Source organism: Tenebrio molitor, chromosome 1 (genome assembly GCF_963966145.1).
Source record: "Tenebrio molitor chromosome 1, icTenMoli1.1, whole genome shotgun sequence".
NCBI lineage: Eukaryota > Metazoa > Arthropoda > Insecta > Coleoptera > Tenebrionidae > Tenebrio > Tenebrio molitor.
Window position 1 is genome coordinate 514,209 of NC_091046.1, and position 23,365 is coordinate 537,573.

General features: G+C 37.0%; 4 protein-coding genes across 5 annotated transcripts; 1 reads left to right on the forward strand and 3 right to left on the reverse strand.

The window, feature by feature from the left end:
• Positions 1–1,032: 1,032 nt before the first annotated feature.
• On the forward strand, positions 1,033–3,937 carry LOC138141138 (sulfhydryl oxidase 2-like). Its single transcript, XM_069061811.1, has 2 exons — positions 1,033–3,195; positions 3,264–3,937. The coding sequence occupies exons 1-2, from the start codon at positions 1,398–1,400 to the stop codon at positions 3,272–3,274; spliced, it is 1,809 nt and encodes a 602-aa protein (XP_068917912.1). The 5' UTR covers positions 1,033–1,397; the 3' UTR covers positions 3,275–3,937.
• Positions 3,938–4,920: 983 nt separating this feature from the next.
• LOC138141162 (sulfhydryl oxidase 1-like) lies at positions 4,921–7,235 on the reverse strand. Its single transcript, XM_069061831.1, has one exon. It carries the CDS (start codon positions 6,531–6,533, stop codon positions 5,124–5,126), a length of 1,410 nt encoding a protein of 469 aa, XP_068917932.1. The 5' UTR covers positions 6,534–7,235; the 3' UTR covers positions 4,921–5,123.
• A 136-nt stretch (positions 7,236–7,371) lies between these two features.
• On the reverse strand, positions 7,372–9,143 carry LOC138141152 (sulfhydryl oxidase 2-like). The gene has a single exon (XM_069061819.1). It carries the CDS (start codon positions 9,074–9,076, stop codon positions 7,412–7,414), a length of 1,665 nt encoding a protein of 554 aa, XP_068917920.1. The 5' UTR covers positions 9,077–9,143; the 3' UTR covers positions 7,372–7,411.
• A 2,599-nt stretch (positions 9,144–11,742) lies between these two features.
• On the reverse strand, positions 11,743–17,008 carry Flo1 (flotillin-1). 2 transcript variants are annotated; one of them, XM_069061840.1, is made up of 8 exons: positions 16,815–17,008; positions 14,762–14,837; positions 14,472–14,562; positions 14,134–14,397; positions 13,627–13,722; positions 12,719–13,333; positions 12,437–12,601; positions 11,743–12,381 (listed from the first exon to the last, which is right to left on the reverse strand). In XM_069061840.1, exons 1-8 carry the CDS (start codon positions 16,864–16,866, stop codon positions 12,364–12,366), a joined length of 1,377 nt encoding a protein of 458 aa, XP_068917941.1. In that variant the 5' UTR covers positions 16,867–17,008; the 3' UTR covers positions 11,743–12,363. The 2 variants fall into 2 exon arrangements, with proteins under 2 accessions (XP_068917941.1, XP_068917950.1); XM_069061849.1 differs by lacking the exon at positions 13,627–13,722 and having other exon boundaries at positions 16,815–17,006.
• Between the last annotated feature and the right edge of the window lie 6,357 nt (positions 17,009–23,365).

Below are 23,365 nucleotides of genomic sequence, written 5' to 3' on the forward strand. Positions count from 1 at the left end.
CGATTCAGCTGGTTCGCCTGTTATTTAAAGCGAACCAGCTGAATCGTGTTTATATGTGAGCGAGGTATTACGCGAAGTCTACGCGTAAAGTTGTAATGGTCGACTTGTCGGGTACTATTTTGTCCTAAGATTGGAAATGACCCTTATCTGTTTCTAACCCTACTTTGAATTGATTGACGTTGTCATTAAGTATTGTAGATTGTAGGGAATGTCAGTAAGCACGAAGTTAATATTTATTTAATGCAAAGTCCCAATCAAAATCTACCTTTATAGGAGTATAAAATAAATTTTTAAACTGTCAGCTAGAATAGTGTCAAATTTCTATGACAAAATAACAATAAAGCTTGAACTAGGTACAGTGGCGGTCATTAATTTGGAAACACCGGCCTTATCTAGTTTACTGGATATTTCTAATATTTGATAGTGTAAGCGTTTATCTCATGAACTCATGTCACCCATGTCATCGTTGAGCGCATTCAACAGACTGTCGCAGCCGATGTTGATATGTCAATAACATTGTCAAAGTGACAAGCAATTTACAATAGAAAAATGTTGGTGTTTTCTAATTAATGGCCGCCACTGTACATACAGTTCGAGACACGGAATTTCGGGCATCATTATCAATATACCTTCAAAAAATGTAAAATAGGCTTTACGGTATTAACTTCAATTTTACCGTTTGCGATCCCTCTACGGTTTGCGACGACTACGATTGACATGCGATTGACGTGAACAGAAAATAAATTTCAAAATTTGACTTTTGAATGTCACGTTGATATTAAAGAGTGATTTACATCGCAATTTTTTGAAGTGACAGAAAAATGATGCCCGAGATTCCGTGTCCCTAACTATACATCGAATTTTTTGACAGAAATTTGATGTCCCACTTTTTATGCTCCCATTCCTATAGTACCACAAGAGTGTACACCCTAACTTGTTTTTAGTTAAATGGTAATGGTTAAATGTTAAAAAATGTAAGAAGAATACGGACAGATAGATTATGTCGATCGGATCTCCCCTACTAAGTGACGATCAAGATCAGTATCGAGTGATGAACGCTCCTGAATTTTATCCTTAATTCTTTTATCTGATCTGCGATTAGATTAAATTTTATTACTCATAACTGGTCTTAATTTGTCGAAAGTAGGTAAGGATAAGTAATTGCGCGACCACAGAAACAGTTTATCATGTCAAATTTGCACGTAAACATATGTTGACGTTAACAAGTTGAAAAATTCACAATTAACGCTTTAATACCATTAAACAATTTTACAACATCGTTTGGTTGATTCGTCGGTCTTATCGCCCGAATTATAAATCGCACGGAAATTGTTTCACCAGTGCAGTAGTGAACCGAGTGCGTGACGTGTACCGAACCTAACCTCAAAAACACAACAATGCGAACTTGTGAAAATTTGTACCTCCTCGTTCTTCTCTTCGCCTTCGCGATACGCCACACCAACAATGCGTCTCTTTCAGTTTACGAGCAAAAAAAATACAAACAATTCCTCGACGGACAAGGTCTCTACTCTCCAGACGACGACGTGGTAATTCTCACCGTGCACAATTTCAACAAGGAAGTGATGCGCAGCCCCCAGGCGTGGCTGGTGGAATTTTACAATAGTTGGTGCGGGTTCTGTCAACGATTCGCCCCCTCGTGGAAGGCCCTAGCTACTGACGTGAAGGGTTGGAGCGACCTGGTCAGAGTTGCGGCCCTAGATTGTTCGGTGGACGAAAACGCAGGTCTCTGCAGAGAGCTCGAGATCATGGCGTACCCCACTTTGAGATACTTTCACGAGAACTACCAACCGGGACCCCAGACTTTGGGAGTCGTCGTACAAAAAGGGGACGATGTGGTGTCGCATAGGCATTTTTTGATTCAGAGGTTGGTGGCAGAGCAGACAGAAGGGCGAGGAACGATGTACCCCAATTTATTACCCTACATACATTCCGATATTTCGCATTTATTCGATTCGACTCCCGTCGGCACCCAATATGCATTTTTGATAATTGAAAAGCCAGACACGTATTTAGGGGCCGAAGTGGCCTTGGACTTGCACAAAACTCCCAGTATTGTGGTTAGACATACATTTAGTAATAACACAGGTTTATTGAATAACTACGCAATTGGTCGATTGCCGACGGTCATGAGTGTAGACCGGAGCAACAATTATCAGTTGCTTGCGAGTTCAGGATCTCGCCAAGAAATTAAAACTGTAATCGCTAATTTTTTGCAAAATAAACATTTGAGAGTAACCGACGAGAGTCCGAAACAAGAAATTTTCACCGGAAAATGGTTAGATGTTGAGGTCCCAGACATGTCTTCCTTAATCCAAGAAAGAGCGAGACAAGCTCTCAAGGAACGCATCAAATTGATGGGGGACGTCGTGTTTCAGATGGATCTCGAGACAGCTTTGAGATATTCCTTGAAACACGAAATAGCGACGGTCAAAATGATCACGGGTGAAAAATTGCAAGTGCTGAGAGATTATCTCAACATCCTCCGCAAGTATTTCCCGTTCGGACGTGGCGGGCAATTGTTCTTGACCGAACTAGCAATGAAAGCCTCCACCGAACAAGTGCAAGGTTCGGATTTGGCCGAGGTGATCAGGAGAGCCGAACAAGAAGACAGTCAAGTTTTCTCGTCACCACAACAGTGGCTCGCGTGTAGGGGTAGTTCTCCCTCGTACCGGGGCTACCCTTGCGGTTTGTGGAAACTGTTCCATTACTTGACTGTAAACTCGGCCGAGCGAAACATCAACAACAATCGAGCGAACCCTTTGGAGATTCTCGACGTGATGCACGGCTACGTCAAGAATTTCTTCGGTTGTCACGATTGCAGTCAACATTTCCAAGAAATGGCGGCGAAACGAGAGATGAGGAACGTGTCTTCGCTCGACTCTTCGGTTTTGTGGTTGTGGATGGCTCATAACGAGGTGAACAAGCGACTGTCCGGGGACCAGACCGAGGATCCCGAATACCCCAAGTACCAGTTCCCGTTGAAGGAGAGGTGTCCCCTTTGTCGAAACAATAATAACACGTGGAATCTCGTGGAAGTCCTGAGATATTTGAAACACGCGTACAGCAACATCAACGTGAGGTACATCGGTTCGGACACGACGATCCTGCACGTGGGTTTAGAAGGGAAGCCGGCGGCTAGCGGATCCACCAGCATTTTTAGAGCTATAGATATGAGTATGTGCTTTATTTTATACGTTTGTTCTTTTTTATTATTAGCCCTACTAATACGTATGTTTCTAAAGCGAGGCTATAGGAAAAAGCCATACGTGCACGACCTCTTGGGTAAAGTATGATGGTGGAGGGCCCTGGAACAATTATGACAACGATGTGATAATGTGATTTAGTTTAGTTTAGTTTAGTTTTTTCTTTCATTTACATCACAAGTGGTTATGTAATAACTAGAGAAAATCTCTTTTTCGTTGAAATCGTTGTTTACCAAAGACTAAGTTGGATGTAATCATTTTTATTGATAACTTTGACCTCTATATCTGATCAGTCCATTTCATGTAAATAAATATTATAAAAAAACCATTTTAGATTGTCCATTGGATTAGTTTTGTTAAATTATAGGTACAAGTTCAAGGAAACTTTTTTTAGAATTTTCGGCGAAAAACAAGATAAGACTATTAATTATCGACTGATAATTTTAATGGTTATGTAGAATAGTGCTCATGCTTTGCTCTTCTAATATTCATTTTTTTTCTTTATTAGAGCAATCCATTGGCAATTAATTACTACGTATTAAATGAATGAGATACCGAGAATCTGTCCAAACTTGTTTTTTTTTTATTATATTTATAATATGTATATTCTATTGTAAAGTGACTATTTTATACAAGTGTTTAACGTTTGTTTGCTTATCAAAACCAATTGAAACTATTGTACAAAATAAATCATAATCTGAATAAGAAAAAAACTAGTTTCTTATATAATCTTCCATCTGTTGTTTTCCATGATTTCACAGGGCAAATTTTCCACAATTTTAACTGTATAAATATTAACACTTGAGCAATCTTTTTATTAACTACGCTATCACATGACTAAGTTACATAAATCCCACAAATATTTCGATCATTAAGAAATTATTGTCGGATTAGTTACCGCATGTCTCCCCTGATTACATATTGTTTGTTTTTTCTTCACTGTTGATGACAATCATAATTTTTAATCATGATGTTGTAACTGTAACTGATAGAGTGAGTCCAGCTCTGCAAAATGAAACTGTTGCAACGTTTCAGTTATTTTTCGGAAAGAGATATTTTATTGATCGACATTTGTACAGTTCAGCGGTGTAAATTTTTAACGTATCGTGTTTAATCGTCCATTGCGTTAAATAATCTGATTTATGGTCTGCGATAAAAAAAAATGTTTCAGGGAATGTCCAGAACATTACGTAAAAGAAATTGATACAATACCTACTAATTAAAGCTAAGTTTTGAACAGATCGTTTTAAAGCCAGCATAATAAAAACAAACTGCCAACGTTATCAAAAGCAATTTTTTGGTTTTGAAATTATGACGAACTGCACTTTTTTAATATACCAAAATCAATTGTTTCTCTTAAAAACGTAATTTTAATTATGTATTTTAGCAACGTTTCGTTTTAAAATCCAACATTCGACAACGTAGTTTTAAAAAGTATGGTGCCCCACCCACGTGACTATCAAAAAAAAAAAAATTAAACTTAATAGAATGACACAAGTTGTGTTGAGTACAGCGAAATGGTCGTAAATTCGTACATGCAGGAATTGTTTTTGATCATGTTATAATTTGATATTAATTAAATGATGTTGTACAACATTAAACGGTCATTTGCTTCTTTGCCCACATCTCACCTACTCAGATTTTTGCTTGGTTTGTTAATAATTGTATTTTTCTTATTGAATGACGCCGTCTTGAGATATACCTGAAGTGAAAAGTAATAAAGATAAGATTTGCAACATTTTGTATTATTACTTGTTCATGGCTTATCGCGGTTCTTGGATCGATACGTACTTTGTTCGGTTGAAAAATAAATTGATAGAAATTTGTGGTGGATGCGCCGAACGAGTTGTAACTTTATTAATTTTTCTCGAATAACATTATGTACATACATGTCAAAAACTAGTCTAAACCACGAAAGAGGACATAGGTGTCAGTTCCGATATATCTAACATTAGCATTGGAGTACATTCTTTTTAAATATTTCAAGACTTCTTTTTTTTTCCACGAGCCGTCGTCGTCGACACATTCGGGGCAACGGATTCTATCAGGGAACTGTTTCTTTGGATATTCAGCATCTTCTGTTGGATCTCCTTTGAGACGCGCGTTTACCACGTTATGTGATTCCCATAACCATAAAATGGACGATTCTAGTGAGGGGACTTCGGTGATATTTCTTTCAGCGGCCATCTGCTGGAAATGTCGACTGCAATGGGCACAACCAAAAAAGTACTTGACGTAACCATGCATCGCATCAAGAACTTCTCTGTGGTTAGTCCATTTATTATTAATGTTGAGTAGAGCCGAGTTGACTGTGAGATAGTGGAACAGTCTCCATAAGCTACAAGGATAACGTCTGTACCTTATCGAACTGCCTTCGCACCCTAGAAATTTCAACTTCGAAGAGAATGTCCCGTTACTTTCGGCACGCTTTACAATCTCTTCAATTTGGAGACCTGTAATTGCACCAGAATTCGAGGTTAATGTCAAAAGTTCGTCGATAAAGGAAGAACTGTTGTAATAGAAACGAAAATATTTTTTTAGCACTTGCAAGTAAGCCGCTAGGGCTTCTAATTGGTTGCCTTTGATTGTTTCAACGGCTAACACTTCTTGTCGAAGGGAATATCTGACTGCGGCTTCCAAATCCACCTGAAAAATTACATCTCCCATTTTTTTAATGCGTTGTCTCAAAACTCCTTGAATGGCGTTTTCGATACCCCGTGGGGCCACTTGAGAAGTATTGTTTTTTGTTTCTTCAACTGTTTTCACTGTTTTGAATCCTTTTTCTTCCAAAAATTTTACGATCGTTCGTTTTAGAGCAGTCCTGTTGGCATCACAAGTCATAAACTGGACATTTCTGTTGGGGTCCAAAGCAACGATTGTGGGAAAATGTTTAATTTGCAGTTTAGAAATCAAAACCGAATTATTTTTGAGCGAATGTCTCACGATGATGCCGTTAGTTTTGTGTAAGTCGAGCGCAACTTCTGCTCCTAAATAAGCATCAGCAGCGTCTACCACTAGGAAAACATACTGGACATTTTTTGGAATCGATTCGATTAGTTGTTCGAGATCAGCGCCCTCGTATGGTAACAAATTCGGATAAATTGCTCCTCTTCCTTCGCTTATTTCCTCCATGAGTTTCTCGATAAGTGCCTTCTTAAGAAATTCAACAGTCGCATTGTTTTGATTTTGATGAGACATTAACGCTCCACTGCCGAAACGGTAATTCTCATGGAAATATTTTACTGTAGGGTATCTAGTAATTCTATATTCGCGACAAAGGGGCGTGTTTGTTTCATCAGAACACTCCATAATAGCTAGTTTCACCAAATCTTGCCATGACGCGATCTCCGAAGCAAATTTCTTCCACGCAGGGGCAAATCTTTGACCAACTTGCGTAAAACTCAACGAGCCAAGCTGTGGTCGAGTTTCCGACGTGACTTTTGAAGTTTTCAATATTCAGAAATTCTACGGCGTCATCGGGAAGGTAGAGATCTCCCACAGGAGCATTTTGGATGTGAACGACAAACAAGATACAATATATGACCGGTGATTTTTGTATTCTTTATAAATTCACGATTTCGTAACAACTCCACCAAAAATAACGTAGGTACCAACTTCTATAAGAAGAGAGGAGGTTTATTTGTTTTATAATGGTAGAAGAAGCTTGTCTCAGTTTAAAAACATCAATTCTGATTGCATCCATATACGATGTGATTGCAAAAAGGTTTGTGCGGGATTGACTTCAAATACCCAAACTTGTTTACAATTATCGTATTTCTTTTTTTAGGAAGGGTCACCCGTATTAGACATGGTGAAATTGAATACACTACGCACGTTCCGGATTTATATTTGACGACATTGTTGCTCTGTATTATTTAAATAAAATTGTGCGACGTTAAACGGCCATTTGATGGTTTACCCACATTTTCCCCACGCGTTTTTGCTTGGTTTGGTAACAATTATAAAGTTTCTTATTGAATGACTCCCGATTTACATGTATATGTCGCAAGTGAAAAGTGATAAAGATAATAAGGAATTATAATATTTTTGGTTTATTGCTTGACCATGACTTATCGCCACCTTTGCAAGCTACAGGACAAGGCGCGTTGATTAATGAATGCTTGATTTCAAATAAATAACTAGTGTGGATTTTTTTAGTCATTTTAATGACGAAAAGCAAGACAAGGTTAGTCTAAAGCTGGAAAGAGGACCCTAGTATCGGCTCCGATGTATCTAACGTTAAATCTCCCGTACATTCTTTTCAAATATTTCAAAACTTCATCAGTTTTCCACGAATTATCTTCTTGGACGCACTCCGGACAAAGGAATTTTGTCGGAAATTGATACTTGGGATATTCTGGATCTTCGGTGTCATCCCCTTTTATCCGCGCATTCACCACGTTGTGAGCTTCCCACAGCCATAAAATCGAAGAATCTAGCGAAGACACTTTAGTTAAATTTCTTTCAGCCGCCATCTCCTGGAAATGCTGACTGCAGCGGACACAACCGAAGAAATATTTAACATAAGCGTGCATTGCTTCCAGGACTTCTCTAGGATTATTCCTTTTGTTATAGACGTTGAGTTGAGCCGAGTTAACTGTGAGGTAGTGAAACAATCTCCATAAACTGCATGGATAACCTCGGTACCTCGTCGAACTCCCTTGACATCCTAGAAATCTCTGTTTGGAAGAGAATAGACCCTGATTTTCAGCACGGTTGACAATTTCTTCGATTCCGACACCTTTTATTTCAGTGGATTCGGAAGTTAGTTTCAAAAGTTCATCTATGAAGGAGGAGCTGTTGTGACCGAAAGGAAAGTATTTTTTTAACACGGTTAAATAGACATTCAAGGCTTGTAATTGATCGCCTTTGATTACTTCAATAGTCGAAACTTCTTGTCGAAGTGAGTACCTCAAGGCTGCTTCCAAATCCACTTGAAAGATTACGTCACCCATTTTTTTGATGTGCTGTCTGAGGACAACTTTAGAACGTTCTTTGTGTTCTAAATCTAGATCAGCCGAAGGAATTTTTTTTATCTCAGGAATATGTTCAATGATTTTGAGTCCTTTACTTTCTAGAAATGTACCGATTGTTGTTTTAACTGCTTTCGAATTTGTGTCACTAGTCAACAGTTGCGAGTTGTTGCGTCTGTCCAGTGCAACTATTGTGGGGAATTTTTCAATTTGTAGTTTAGCAATCAACTCTGAGTTATTGTTGAACGAGTACTTTACACTAATATTGGGAGTTTTGTGTATGTCGAGTGCAACTTCGGCGCCTAAATGAGCGTCAAGAGGATCTACCACAAGAAAAACATATTGAATATGTTCTGGCAGCCCTTCAAACAAACGTCCGAGATCTGAGGCCTCGTAAGGTAACAAATTAGGATACACTGTTCCTCTCCCTTCATGTATTTCATTGACCACAATTTCGATGACACTTTTTTTCACAGATTGCACATCCACTCTCTCACCGTGGTGCACAACCACACCTTTTCCCGATTGGTAATTTTCACCGAAATATCTCACTGTTGGAAAATGAACGATCTGATATTCCCGACAGATGGACGTGTTAATCTCATCGGAACACGCCAAAACCGCCACTCTGACCATATCTCGCCATGTCGCAACTTCTGTGGCGAATTTTTTCCATGTTGGGGCGAATCTTTGGCAATCACCGCACCAACTTGCGTAAAAGTCGACCAACCACGCGGTGGTGGAGTTTTGAATGTGATTTTTGAAGTTTTGAACGTTGAGAATTTCAACGTCGTCGCTTGGAAGAAACAAATCTCCGATTGCGGCGTTCCCGGAGTTTGCTATCAGCAGAGTAAGAAATATCGCGACGTATTTTTTCATTGCTATTTACAGATTCACGGTTCGTTGCACACTGACCGAAAACTAACGCTGTATTACAGACGATTAAATAATAATTGAGCAACGAAGCGAGATTGATAAAATCCTTGAAAAGTGGTTTAAGACGGTTAAGGATGATTAGATAATTTGGTATTTTAGAATTTCAACGAACGTCAGCTGTTGATAGTGGTTTCAATGCGGGGAGATCGTTGAAAATATTTCTATATGTGTTCTATCAAAACAAATTGTTCTTCGTATAGTACGAGTAGAGTAAGATAAAAAAATATGGGTTAGTGTCGCCAGTATGGAAACTAAAAACATATTCTTTTTGCATATCGTAAAGAAAGTGGCACTTTTTTACACGCAAAATCGTACTGAAAGTAGCACTTTTTTACACGCAAAATCCTAGTGAAAGTAGTACTTTTTTGCATCATTTTATTCCATCTCCTTGGAGAAGATTGTCAAAGCATACCTACGTATTTTTTTTTTTTTTTGTAATTTTTCATAAATCCTTTTAGACCAAATTTCTCAACTTTTTTCGATATGCAAAAAAATAGTGTGTACAACACGTTACGAAAGTCTCTCATTTTCACTTATTTGCTTGATTAACTCGGACTACGCCCTCGTTAATCAGTCTGCAAATTCGTGAAAAAAATATGACTTTCATAACTAGTTGTAGGTACAAATAACTATTTCATTATTTTTTGTAGTTATTACGAAAATATTAAAAGATCTGACGTTTGGGTTTCTACGTTTTTAATTTGAGCTGCAAGAAAAGAAAAACCTAAAACAAATTGTCCATTGTTTTTAGCGCTGTTTTTATTTTACAGTCGTTTCGATGATGAAAACATCTGTTCATATTTTTCTTTGTAAAATGTGTGCGTAGTCTGTTTATAATATTAACGATGAAAGATATATTTTTAAATGTTTGTGCAAACTAGAAAAATGATAATAAGGAGACAGTATTTAGCTTAGACCAGTGCGACGACATCTAAAGTAGGTACACTTCTATGTTATAGATTTCTAAGTAACAACAATTAAAAGATAGGTTTACAATATAACAATCTAGACGAAATTGTGCTCACTAGTTGTACGCCTTTTTTTTTAATAGAAGTACTATTCCGGACACGGAATTTTGGCCAACATTTTTTAGACATTTAAAAAAAAATGATGTAAACCAATTATTAGTGTCATTAATGAATGACAATTATTAAAAATCACTTTGAAGTTTTTCTGGTGACATCAAAAAAGCAGGGAAATGGCATTATCGAGTCAAAAGTTGGGTTATAGATATTCAATAAAGGCCAGTAGCCAGTTCAGACATATTTATCAGTTAAATGTCAGTTGTGGCCAACATTCCGTGTCCGTAATTGTACACTGGCGGCCACTGATTTGGAAACACCGGCCTAATCTACGGGGTGATCAAGAAGGACTGTTTAAGTTGGTAACACTGGATCGTATTTTAAATCGTATAACAGGAGTAACTTCCGGGTGTTGGTGGCTTGTCGTTGTTAATGCTATACCTATATCAGATATTTGTCAAATAAACCAACAAAAGATATCCAGTTGCAGTGTTATAAATAACCGAATTAAAAAATTTTCTTAATTGTACTGCCAATTTAAACAGTCCTTCTTGATCACCCGGTAGTTTACCTACTGGATATTTCTAATATTTGATAGTGTAAGCGTTATGTCATGAACTCATGTCACTCATGTGACTCATGTCCACTCATGTCATCGTTGAGCGCATTCAACAGACTGTCGCAGCCGAAATTGATATGTCAATAACATTGTCAAAGTGACAAACAATTTACAATAGAAAAATCTTGGTGTTTCGAAATTAATGACCGCCACTGTACATTCAAAAAACATCTGGACTGTAAAAAATCAAAATTGCAGTTGTTAGGTTGGTTAAATCACTAGTTCTTTGCCTATCTTTGCATATTGCCCGGTTGGTATCCATGATTTTTTGATTTTTAAAATTTTGTTTAAATTGACATTGTCAAATAATTTGCAAAATTATTTAAGTATATTTTGTAAAAAGGTTAAAATGAAAAGTGTAAAACGAACTAGGTGGTTCTATTGGTGCAAGATAGAAGAGGGACATAGCAAATTATTATGATAATAAAAAAAGTGATAATACCAGGAAGAAATTGTGTATTCTCAGTATTGTTAACTAATAATTGGTGTTCGTTCTTTTGATTCACAAATCAAAATTTTGCAGATAAGTGTGTTAATCAAGTGTTAAATATAATTACAAAATATGAACCAGGAGAACCCTTTGTCGATTCAAAGAAAGGAGGCAGAAAAAAAGTTAGTACTGATTGTAAGATTGTATACACTTCGTATTTAGTATAAACTTAAAACTTTATTAAATTGCTCCAGTTCTTTTAGTTGCTGCGTTTCGCTTCAAGCACAGAACACACACTTAAGTGTTCAAAGCAATGAATGATTCAAAACATTTTTAGTTCAATGATTAAGAATGAAAACATAACCTAAATAAACATATTTTGTAACTAGATTTTGAGTTTTGACGTGGTGGTACACTCTAGCGAAAATTTTTTATATCCAAGTACAGTCAAAACAGACATTTTATTTCAAATTTAATTTTGACAGTCCAGGAGTTTTTTGAATTTACTATATCTTTTATAAACGCAAAAAAGAAACACTTTTAGTTGTTTGTAGTAAAATATTCGTTTATTCGTAAAAGCTAGAACTTTACAATGACTTCGCATACATTTTTGGCATTGTGTTTAACTCAACAACAAATACCTCGACACGGACATTGAAACGTAACCACCTGCATAATAATGTTTAAAATCGGTATTTATTAAAGATGAAATTATATGTTCGATACCAACCTTGAATATTTCTAGATGTGCTGCAAACAAATGAACACGACGTGAACAGTATCATAAGAACATTTTTAAGTCATGTAAAATTTCTTTTAAATATAATTATTTAACAATATCATTCCTTACGTCTAATAAATAATCATATACAAAGAGATTCTAAATAGCGTCAGATGTTGAACTAAAACAGTTCAAATATGGCCGTTTACAAAAAGTGTCGCATCGCTTTCAGAATCGCTTTGCACACAAGAGATAGATATACACACTAAAATCACTTACAGGGCATACAAAAAATATACATTTACACATATGAAACATTTATAAGGCTTGACCTGAATTATATGTCGGAACAATTGAGGTTTTTGGAAAGCTATAGAACGCATTTGCAGAATTTCAATCAAATGCAAGATTGGTCCTCGCACCCCGAACATCGTTTTTCTATATAGCGTGGATGTTCTGAAAAATTGTCATTCGAGAGAGTTATATTACCGGGGTGAACTGAAACACTTACTTTTGCTATGTCAACACCGGTCAAGGTTTTAACGAGTTGGGGTACTTTGTTAACGATTTCTAGTACTTCTCCGGTCAACTTGGCAGCTCCGACTTCCCCAGAGCCGGTCGAGACCATCGTGATTTTCTTGGTTTGTGCCATAGGCGCTGCCACTTCAGCAGCCACCTACAAAAACAAATAAAAAAGAAATCACTCGTTGTCGGTTGATTATAGAAAATTCAAAGACGATCAACAAAAAAAATCTTCGTGTAAAATTAGTTCGACACGAATTTCTCTTTGTACCTTTGGAAGCACATCCAAAAACATGTCGATCATCGCCGCCTCCTTGTACTCCTTCCAGGCGTCAGCCTTCTTCGCCATCTGCTCGGCTTCGGCCTTCGCTTTGGCTTCGATGGCGAACGCTTCGGCTTCACCCCTCAGCCTCAACGCCTGCGCTTCGGCCTCCGCTTCCAAAATAACCCTGTTATGGTTAGCCTCGGCCAGCTTTTCCAATCGAAATTTCTCAGCTTCCGCGGGTCTGCGCACCGTAGCTTCTAATTCGCGTTCCCTCCTCTGCATCTCTTGGTCTTGCACGGCGATCTGCTGCGTCCTTTCCACCACCAAGATCTGCATCTGCTCCTCCTTGATCCTTTGTTTCGTTTTAGCTGCTTGCAGTTCGTACGCCATCTCCGCTTCGGCATTCTTCGTTTGAACCTCGACGTCGTAGGCCGCTTTTTTCAGTTCGAAATCGCGCTTCGCTTTGGCGATTTCCGTGTCGTTAAGGAAGACAGATGCCATGCGCTGTTCTTCGGCGATGGCCTCCTTGATCTGGGCGTCGGCGCGGGCTTCCGCCTCGCCGATTCGGGCGTCGCGCTTCACCTCGGCGGTGCGGGCCATGCCGAGGCTTTTCAAGTAACCCTGGATTAGGACAAGGATGTGTTAGAAACGAGCTATGATGTTGCGGTTGACGGAAATCAAATAATGAGGCGGGTTTCAGTGCCAATGTGGCGATCAGTATTTTTTTTTCAGCGTCATGCAGGTGATCGTATTGCTAATGACATATGAAGCTTCGGATTATATTCCAATTATGGCAAAACTTAATAGAATCGGGAGATTTTAAAATTTTCCTTGTGTCTTTTTAAGATCTAACGCGTAAAAAGACCAAGGAAAATTTGTCTGAAGCGCTTTTCGGGAAACGGGATGCAATTTACCGTTCGTATTTTTCTTGCAATTGTCTTCTGAACAACACGTTGTGGCGAGGCACTATTCTCCTCGTTCACAATTTGTTTTTTAGTAACGTAGATCCACTGAAAAAAGACACACGTTTAGAATCTATGCAAATCTGTCATGTGGACTTTGAGCGACCTAAATTCAAATTTCAGCGGTCTTTTAAATACATTTACCATTTAATATTACACTGCAGACTAACTAGAATCGCTCTATTAAAAATTTAAATTTTGTTGTAGATATATTTAAAAACCGCTTTACGGATTAGATAATGAAAATTTCTGAAAAAGCGTTTAGTGTGTTCTTCATAGAATTTTGCCATTAAGGAATACATATAATCCTCCGCCTCGACATAACCACTACCACAACTAAAAAATCCATAAACGTACCTTGGCACCCTTTTGTTGCAAATTAAAGAAAACAATAATAAATGGATAAATAAATAAGTAAATAAAAAAAACTAGCTAAAGTGCAAGAGAAAATTTAATTACCTCTTCGTCCCTGATGTCTTTTAAAGTGTACGAAACGACTGTGATTCCCATGTTGACCAGATCAGAGGAAGCGACTTCAAACACTTGCTTGCTAAATTTTTTACGATCTTTGTAGATTTCCTCAACGGTCATGGAGCCCATAATAGCCCTTTGATGACCTTCCAATGTGACCAGAGCGATGTGTTGGATTTCGGATTCTGATTTCCCCAGGAATTGTTCGCAAGCGGCTAATAACATTTCCTCGTTCTGGCCTTGGATTTTTACCTACAAACGAAACATCACCTTGATTCACAGAAATTCATTCGTGGTGTATTGTTGGTTGCCTGGATATATCGTACCTGTGCAATTCCTGTGACCGAAATGGGAACTCCTTGACTCGTGTACACCGTAGGACTGTCGACTATTAAGGTCATCGTGTTCAGACATATTCTACAAACGAAATTGAACCGATTAACCAGTGAAAATTCTCCTTCGTCTAATTAAATTTCGACAGAAAAAGACCAGATGCACCCCGATAAGTAAAATGAGTGAAATTTCCACTTAAACCACCACCTTCAGGCGTCGATAAATAACTTTTGCGGGCAGATTTTCAATTAATTGTCGACGATCGAGTACTATACAGGCATACCTTTGTATCCTCTGAATCGTTGGCCAGATAAAAGCTCTACCTCCGGGTACCAAAAGCGGTTTGCTGTAACAACATCCTGTAACAATCGAGTTCGAAAAAATTACTCATGTAAATTACAACATACGATCGATACTTATTCGATTACGTTTTATGCAATAATTACAATAATAAATCTGGCGGGCCCGGTTGATTTCGCAAAAAAAAAGAGTCAGAATCGCTTCGGCGAATCGACGAGGTTCTGACCAGAATTTAAATGGTTCCATTATTGATGAAGTTAAAAGGTTGCATTGTTAACGACGCTTATTTCAATTAAGCGGCTGTTTAGTACGCAGCGGCTACTCCAGTAATGTGATGACGGATTGAATAAAAAATTTCACTTCGAACTGGTGTCCGACATCCGAACGGCAACACGAAAATAAATCTTGCTTGTGTATTCGTACACTTTTCGTTTGTTTTATTTAGGTACCCCAGCCAAATTAGTTGTACAAAATATTTTTTCGGCCTCCGTCTAAAAACACTGATTTTCCATTCGTCTAAATCGTGTGGAAACTAGCATTTTCATGGCGCCGGCCGTTATGGACGGTTTTGCATGATTCAAAATTCTATAGAGAATGGGCTGGCAGCATTGATTCTTAAATGTCAACAAATTTGGACATAGAAGTTACTTTGAATTAATTAATAATAATTTTTTACTTTTTAAAAATGATTTAAATTTGTTGGCATCAAAAATTTTGTGGATTACACGTCCAGAAAATGTTTTGCGAGTGCTCGTGTTGCTCGCCGCGGCTAGGCGCCTTGGCTACGGAATACCACTCACACTCGCAAAATATCATTTTCTGGACTAGTGATCCAAATAACTGTTGCAAAAACATTTGTCACTAAAATGTTCAGTATTACTGGAAGAGGACAATGGCAGTGTACAATGAAGCAATCCGTGTGAGTGACACCGCGCCTGAATAAGTACATATTTTATTTTCCTTTTGTTACTTGCGCGTTCTATGTACAATAGATACTAAATTCCAGTGGCAATATCCGCTATTTGATTTGTGTCTTTGAACACGCCCTACACTAACTTAAAAAAAAACGCTTACAAAAAATTAAACTAGTTAACAAAAAATGGTGTTTTTATGCAATATAGGTATTTTGCCGCAAAAGTATACCTGCTTTCTCTCTCTTTGCAATAAAGTCAACAATTTCAACGTAATATTTACTTAGTCAGGGACTAAGTTCTTGCTCTTATGGTAAATCCCTGCTAAAAGAATTGATCAACAGTTACGCAAGTTAGGAAACCTGTTTCATAAGTGCATGCATTGGGTCTCTGATTCCTACAGCGCCTAATCATAGCAGACGGAAGATTTTAAGTGATTAAAGATTAAAAACGTGAAATTAGAAGCTGCAACAGGATTTTGATGAAGAGAAGCCGGAGAAATTCAACTAAACCATGTACCGTCGTTCAAAACCTTGTTGTAATAAATAAGACGTACAATCCGATTTGACACAAATGATTATCAGGTAGGTTTCTTATTTATCCTGGATCAAGCAATATGTGACAGGTCAATGTAAAGGTGTGGTACATGTACTACAGGCGTCTTGGAAGTGTTGATTTTCTAGGTTCCACTATTTTAATTTCAGCACAACCACTAGACCCACGACAATTAATTTATAAAAAAATGGTCGTATCTCCTAATTTTAATTGACATTTATTTGCGACTTTCAGTAATAAAATTTGCCTGGTCGAGCTGCCTGAAAAAAGCCGAACGAGAAACTAACGGTTTGTATCTTTACTCTTTAGTAAAGATCCTGGAGAGTTTTATTACGTAACAATACAACATTCCCATAATTGTCGCAACACCGCCCTTCCCGTTCACAGAAACTGACCTACTTCAACCCCTTGGATTAAAAATAGATGGAACATGCAAAATGTTCAAACATCCCGCTTCGGTTGTCGCACGCGCGCAGCACCTACTTTCGCTTTCCGCAAGATGCATTTCCTCGGACGCGTTAAATGCAACAATCGCCAAAACACACCTCTTCTTATACTAATTAAATTTACCTGAAATGACGAGCGCTTCGTTGGGACCGCATGTGACGAAACCCCACGTCATTGTTATTGTTTATATGTCGGCGACGCGTTTAACAATACGAACACGCACTTTTCAACAGAATTTCATCCGCGATGGGATCGGTTTTGGGACGCTCCGCATGCGCACGCCGCCTGAACCGCACATTGCTCGCTGCATTGATTGATAAAGACAGGCGCCGAGTTTTGGTGCGCTTTGGCGCCGCCGGGTGACGTCGACGAAGGACGTTTCGGGAGCGACGAAGACAGAATCAGGGTCGAATTATGGTAACCTGCTGCAGACTGTTGTTTACAACTCTCGAGGAAATGCAAACTAGCGCACACTTGCTAATATACATTTAGATGTGTTAATTACGTGCTAATTAAGAAGCCTAACAAAATTAACATCGGCAATATGTAACACGTAAGGGAACTTCTTGCATGTAGCTATATCAGGAAACGAGCGTCAAACGATTAATTATTAACGAGTGAATGAATGAATTACTTGATGCCGGCGGTGTTCGAATAAATGCAATAAAGTGGTGTGACTCAGTGATAATAAAATGTATTCGGTATGACGAAATTATTTAAAAAGAACTACCTATATTTCAAATATAATGTTTTATAATATAGGCAACCAATTATACAGCGGCACACAATAGGTGGTTTAGTTCAATTGAAAAGAACGACCTCGAACATCCTTGAAGGGAATTTCAAGCAGTGTGGCGCATAAATCACATTTTTCATCCCCGGCAAAAGAGTAAATTCTTAACCGTTAGGGAAAAATAACTTTTCCGGATGCAAAACTTTCTAATAAAATAAACCGTTCCAAAATGTTTAGATAATTTTCGTAAATGATGGTGACTTTTATGGGAAGATCTGTTTTGTCAGTTGTTGTGTAATAATAATTCAGCCAAATTCGATGAGTGAATTTCAGAGCGTGATCTCATCAGATCGTCTCCTCTGAATAAAGCCTCCGCTCCGTTCCGTAATTAATTCAATGATATCAAAGACGGTTGTAGCGCCATTTATCAGAATATAAATATTAAATTATTACCTATAGAACGAGATCACTCGGGTGATCTCACACTTCCATACAACGAGGTCTGTTGCAGATCACAAAACGTTGTTGATGAGGGTACGGTGGAGCTTTCTTAATTGATTATTTGCTCTCAAGTCACAATGAAGAAAACAACAGATAAAGCTAATAAAAACCGACTAATGACGGTGAAGATTCATAAAGTACCTACCTGATGGTCGAGCATTAATGCATTTTTTATCAGAAAATTCGTAATGGTCTATTAACGTCGTGAAACTGAACCGTGCAAACATAATCGTGGATGTTGTGTCGTTTTTTATTTGATAAATTTTAACAAGCCCCATTAACGAGATCGCTAGTCCAACAATGCAACTTTCTATAAATCGAATATTGCACGATTCTCGATGTTTAATTACCATGCAGTTTGGAAACTATTTGCATACTTGTTTATGAAGAAGAAAAGTGTGTAGAAATAACTTTCTTTAGAATAGTTTTTAACGAAATCATGTCAGATTATTCAGTTGCTTTATGAATCGAGGCCTGAAATTCAAATTTGAGAGAGTTCGAGATGTAAAAGGAATTTCAATGAAATTTACTTTTACTGTAGAATTTTCTTCGGTCCTTCTTCAATCTCTTCTTTCATTCAAAATGTTTTGTGCAGTAAAAAAAAATCGTGCGTAACGACCTTGAGAGTAAGTACTTCTGTGGTTAGACCGAATAATAATTAAAATATAGCAGTTCCTCGACATAGATTTATAATAACGTGTCAATACCAACTGTGTCTTAAAATAAGTAGGTGAATACCTAACAGTTTTTTTTAATTGAAATTATTTTCCACGAAACCTTTACCTACATGTGGTTACTGTCATTATTTATCGTCAGAAGGTCAAATTTTTTCATGATAAGGTTATCAAAAAACGATTATAAAATAGCATCTGCTTATTATTTCGCGAAATAATAATGTATTGTGACTGAGGCAACGCTGCTAGCGCTAAATATTTATAAACAATGAGAATCATTATCAGTGCCGGTGCGAAGCATAAGTTCATTTATTGCAATAACATTTTCATCATTCATCCATAGTCAATGACCAATAAAATGGGTAAAAAAAATATTAGTAGACTATACTATACTATACAAGTGGGCCACCGAAACCGAAACAGGCGTGTTATGCTTACTTCACCCTCAAAATTTTAAATTGGCAGGGGTATCAAAAGACGTACCATTTGAAAACCCGACGAATTTAATTTACGGTGGTGTTTTTATTTTTGTATTTCGAATAATAGTTCCCATGAAAATGCAATCCAAAAAATTAAAATAAACCAGAAAGTAAATAATATGTACAGTGCCGGTTTTAGAATTAATTCGCCCCTAGGCAATATTTTAGTGCGCCCCTCAGAACAAAACAAGAGAATCACTTTTTTTTGGCATACAATTATAAGTGTTTAAATTATATCATTTGAGATTTTTTTCACTTTTCTAACATTTATTTCGAAGATGCAAGGCTAACTTAATTTTTTTTAAATGGCACGGGGAGTCAGATTTAATATTTTTGAAGAGTATTTTTTGTGAATACAGTAATGCAACACATGTCCACATCGCCGCCATTTTGAAAATCTTTTTAGCATTAAAAATTATGTATTATCGCGTTTAAACTTTTTTTCTATTAAAATGTATTCTGTTTCAGTTAAATGTCTTATTTTTACACTTATTATTGACTTTTATTTATTTTTTGGTCAAAATATAGGCGGCAAAGAACTGACTATAGCTAAAGACCACATTTCCAAGACTAACTACATTTTACATTTTTTCAAATTTTTTAATTCGATTATTTTTTATAAGGTTTAGATTAAAATAAGATATCCATGTGTTACATCACTAAATCCACAAAAATATATACTAAGTATTTGTAAAGATATTAAATTTAACCCCCATCCCATTTAAAAAAATTAAATTAACCTTGTATCTTCAAAATAAACGATGTTAGAAAACTGAAAAAAATTTCAGATGATACAATTTATACATTTCTAACTTTGTGCCAAATTTCAACGAGTTCTGCTAAACCATTCTGAAAATATTTAGCTGTGTCCATACTTTTTATCGACCTGTATGTAGAGCCGAAAATATTCCTATTGCACTAAAAAAAAGATCCAAAACATTCCCTTTTCAAAGTTGTGCCGAAACCGTCGACGATGACCATTGTCGGTCATAAATCTACCCTAATTTATTTTATGATATCCAACCCATCTGGCACTTTTCTCTTGCTGACGCGTTGTTGTCGATTTCCGTAGCAAATTATTATTTATATAATTTATACCTAATTTGTTTTAAAAGCACGATCGGCCGGGCGCCCCTTTTCTCCTGGCGCCCCTAGGCAATTGCCTATGATGCCTAGTGGTAAAACCAGCACTGAATATGTAGTAATAAAAAGTGGATATGTTTCAGTAATTTTGTAGAATTAGGTACTATCGGTGGACATTAAAAGCTGGGACATCCAAAATTTGCTCATTGTGTGTCAGACTTTTGAATTGTCACTCAAAATAAAAATTGTCATTAAGAACTGAACCTTAACTTGATGTTTCTGACAATATGTCATTAGTATGTCATAATTTTTATAACCTTATTTATAAAAAGCCAAATTTACACGATGTATATTTGTGATTTTTTACTTTATACAAATTTGATGTTTGTCCCAGTTTATGTCCTCCGATAGTAAAGTCGGTACAGGTTGCAAAGAAGCAGGGGAAAAAATTATGTTGGTAACATTTCTGGTAACTTACAACATTTGTAGTTGGCGACGTAGGCGCTTCTTTCTTTCATGAGATTTGAAATCCCTGACAAATTGATATAACGTTTACAAGGAGAACGTTTAATACACATAACCTAAAAGTCAGCAATTTGACAGTACGTTTTACAGTTAAAAAAATGTAACTAGAATTCCGACGCACACCAAACAAGTAACTGTTGCAGTCGTTGCAAACATCGTTACATTAGGCAAATTTCTCAATGTCGGTTGCAAGATGCTTCTTTGCAACCTGTACCGACTTTACATAATAGTATTGTAGTTTCAATTTGGTTGTAGGTCGTAAAATTTTATGGTACTTTAAGTTAAAGATCTTGCGGGGCTTATAAATCCTAGTTTACCACTAGCAGGTAATATTTTAAGCAGGGTTGTATTGTACATTTGGTATATTTGCATTGTACGGCAAACGGCACGCGCCGCTTCCCAACCTTTTCAAACCCAACCATTGTGCCCGTTAATAGCTCATAATATTCAATAAAATTTTACGACCTACAACCAAATTGAAGCTATAGTAGTTTATTTAACTAGTTCGTGTGTAATTTGGACTTTTTTTGGCATGAGTGGGCCAGTTTAAAACTCGAGTGAAACGAGAGTTTTAAAGGTCCATGAATGCCAAAAAAAGCCCAATTTACACAAGAACGAGTTGAATACAACGTTTTTTTGTTCGACGAGCCCCTTAAAGGCTCCAAATCGCTGAAAATGTTTTAAATTAGCTTGACGTTTCGTTTTGACAACTTATCAAATTTATCAAAATCCGTTCACACAGGAGAAAATTCTCAAATTCTGACAGTGTCGAACAAAAAAGGTTACTAAAATAAAGATAAACGTGCCAACAGTATTGTCATTAGAGAGATATTGCAATGTCATATAGCGGTTAGCAGTATTTACAAAGACGTTATTTTGACATCTAAGTGTCAAGTTTTAGTACATAGACGGTAATAACGATTGTGCTTTACGTAAATTGCGAACGTACCTATACCCCAAGACGTTAACGTTATTTTTGACATTTCTCATATGTCAACAGTTTGACAATTCGAAAAAGTTTGAGTGCGATTTGACCGAAATAAGTTAGAAATAAAGTGATGAACTGCTTCTTCAATATTATCGTCATTTACACCACCTAAAATTACAGCTTTTAACATTTCGTCCATTTTTTACACTACTTGTCAACTTTGCAATGTCTTTTAATAACGTTAACTATGCCGTTAAGGCGTAGCGTTATTTCATAGCGCATGCATTTATTAACCTATTACTTAAATAAAGTTTGAATGCAATATCTCTCTATTTTTAATTTTTTTTGGAATAACAAGAGCGTCAACACGCTTTATGGCCATTTCCATCGATGTTGTTTGTTCATTTCGCACAACAGTTTTGGTATGTGGGGCGGAGAACATATGATATGATAACGCACCGACTAGTGATATAAATATACAGAACATAATTTATACAGTGTGGAATAATAGTTATTTACATCTACTCTCGTGTCAAAAATGGATTACTCCCTAGGATTTAGGGATATTCGTTACTAGGTTGCCATAAATTTGGTCCGGTTGGAGGCTATGTGGTTTCTGGTGACAAACAAAAGATATCCCAAAAATGTAAGACAGCAAATTAATTCTAACAGTTGCAAATGACTAATTTCTCGCTAAGTGATAGATGATTTTTCGTTTCACAATCAATTTTGGTTACTGGCGGCATATTTATTTGGATTTAATCTCTCAATTCAAAGTAACCAACCTTAGGCATTCAAAATAACTTTTGAAAATTCTAGTTACACACAACATGAAAAACGTTATTTCCCTAAAAGTTCGAATTCTAGGGAGTAATTTATTTTTGACACGAGAATAGTTACCTTTGCATTACCCTTGTAAAAATACGAAATGCCGCTCTACAAAAAAAAAAAAGAAAGCCTAACCTCAAAATATTCCAAAATTCCAAATGTGATTTATTGCGAAGGGATGATATGAATGCAAAGTAGAGATTGAAATTAAAAAGGAGCAAAAGCAAAAGCAAGTCACAGCTAGTGTTGAAAGTGGACACCAATGTTTGTTAATTCAATTTAGTAAATTGTAACAATTGTCAATTCGATTGATGACATTTATTGACAGAACTAATAGTTCGGCACTTCAAAAAAAAAGTAGAGCGGTACAGGAAAATTTACATGTGCAAAAATTCCAAAGGTAACTAGATGTAAATCATTTTATTCCACACTGTAGTAAATATGTATAAAAATTCAGAATAAAAATTCCATGATTCTCATCCAAAAATATTAAATTTAAAAATATGAATTTATCTTGATGAAATTTTCTTTGCCTTGGAGGCGTACACCGCACGAACTGAAGATCCAACAGAAACAGCAATTTTCCCTTGTTTGTTTGAAACGCTCTTCCACCCTTCGTACAAGAAATTTTCTCCTGTGTTGTAAAGAACCCGACGAGTTTATTCATGTTTAATAAATTTCCCTGAAAATTTTCCACGCATGACCCACATTCAGCCTACGCCAGTTTTCCTTCTAGTAGGTTAGGAGTCGACTTTCCATCGTGCGCAACGGCGCCGCCTATCGATCCCCGGCGAATACGGGTCGTAAACATTAACGCGTCGGTCCACGAGGATGCTGTAAGGACTGAAGGACGACCTGAAAAATGATTACGACGTGTTTCGCACCGCAAGGGTGGTTCTGCCGCCCCTGCGGCTGCTGATCGA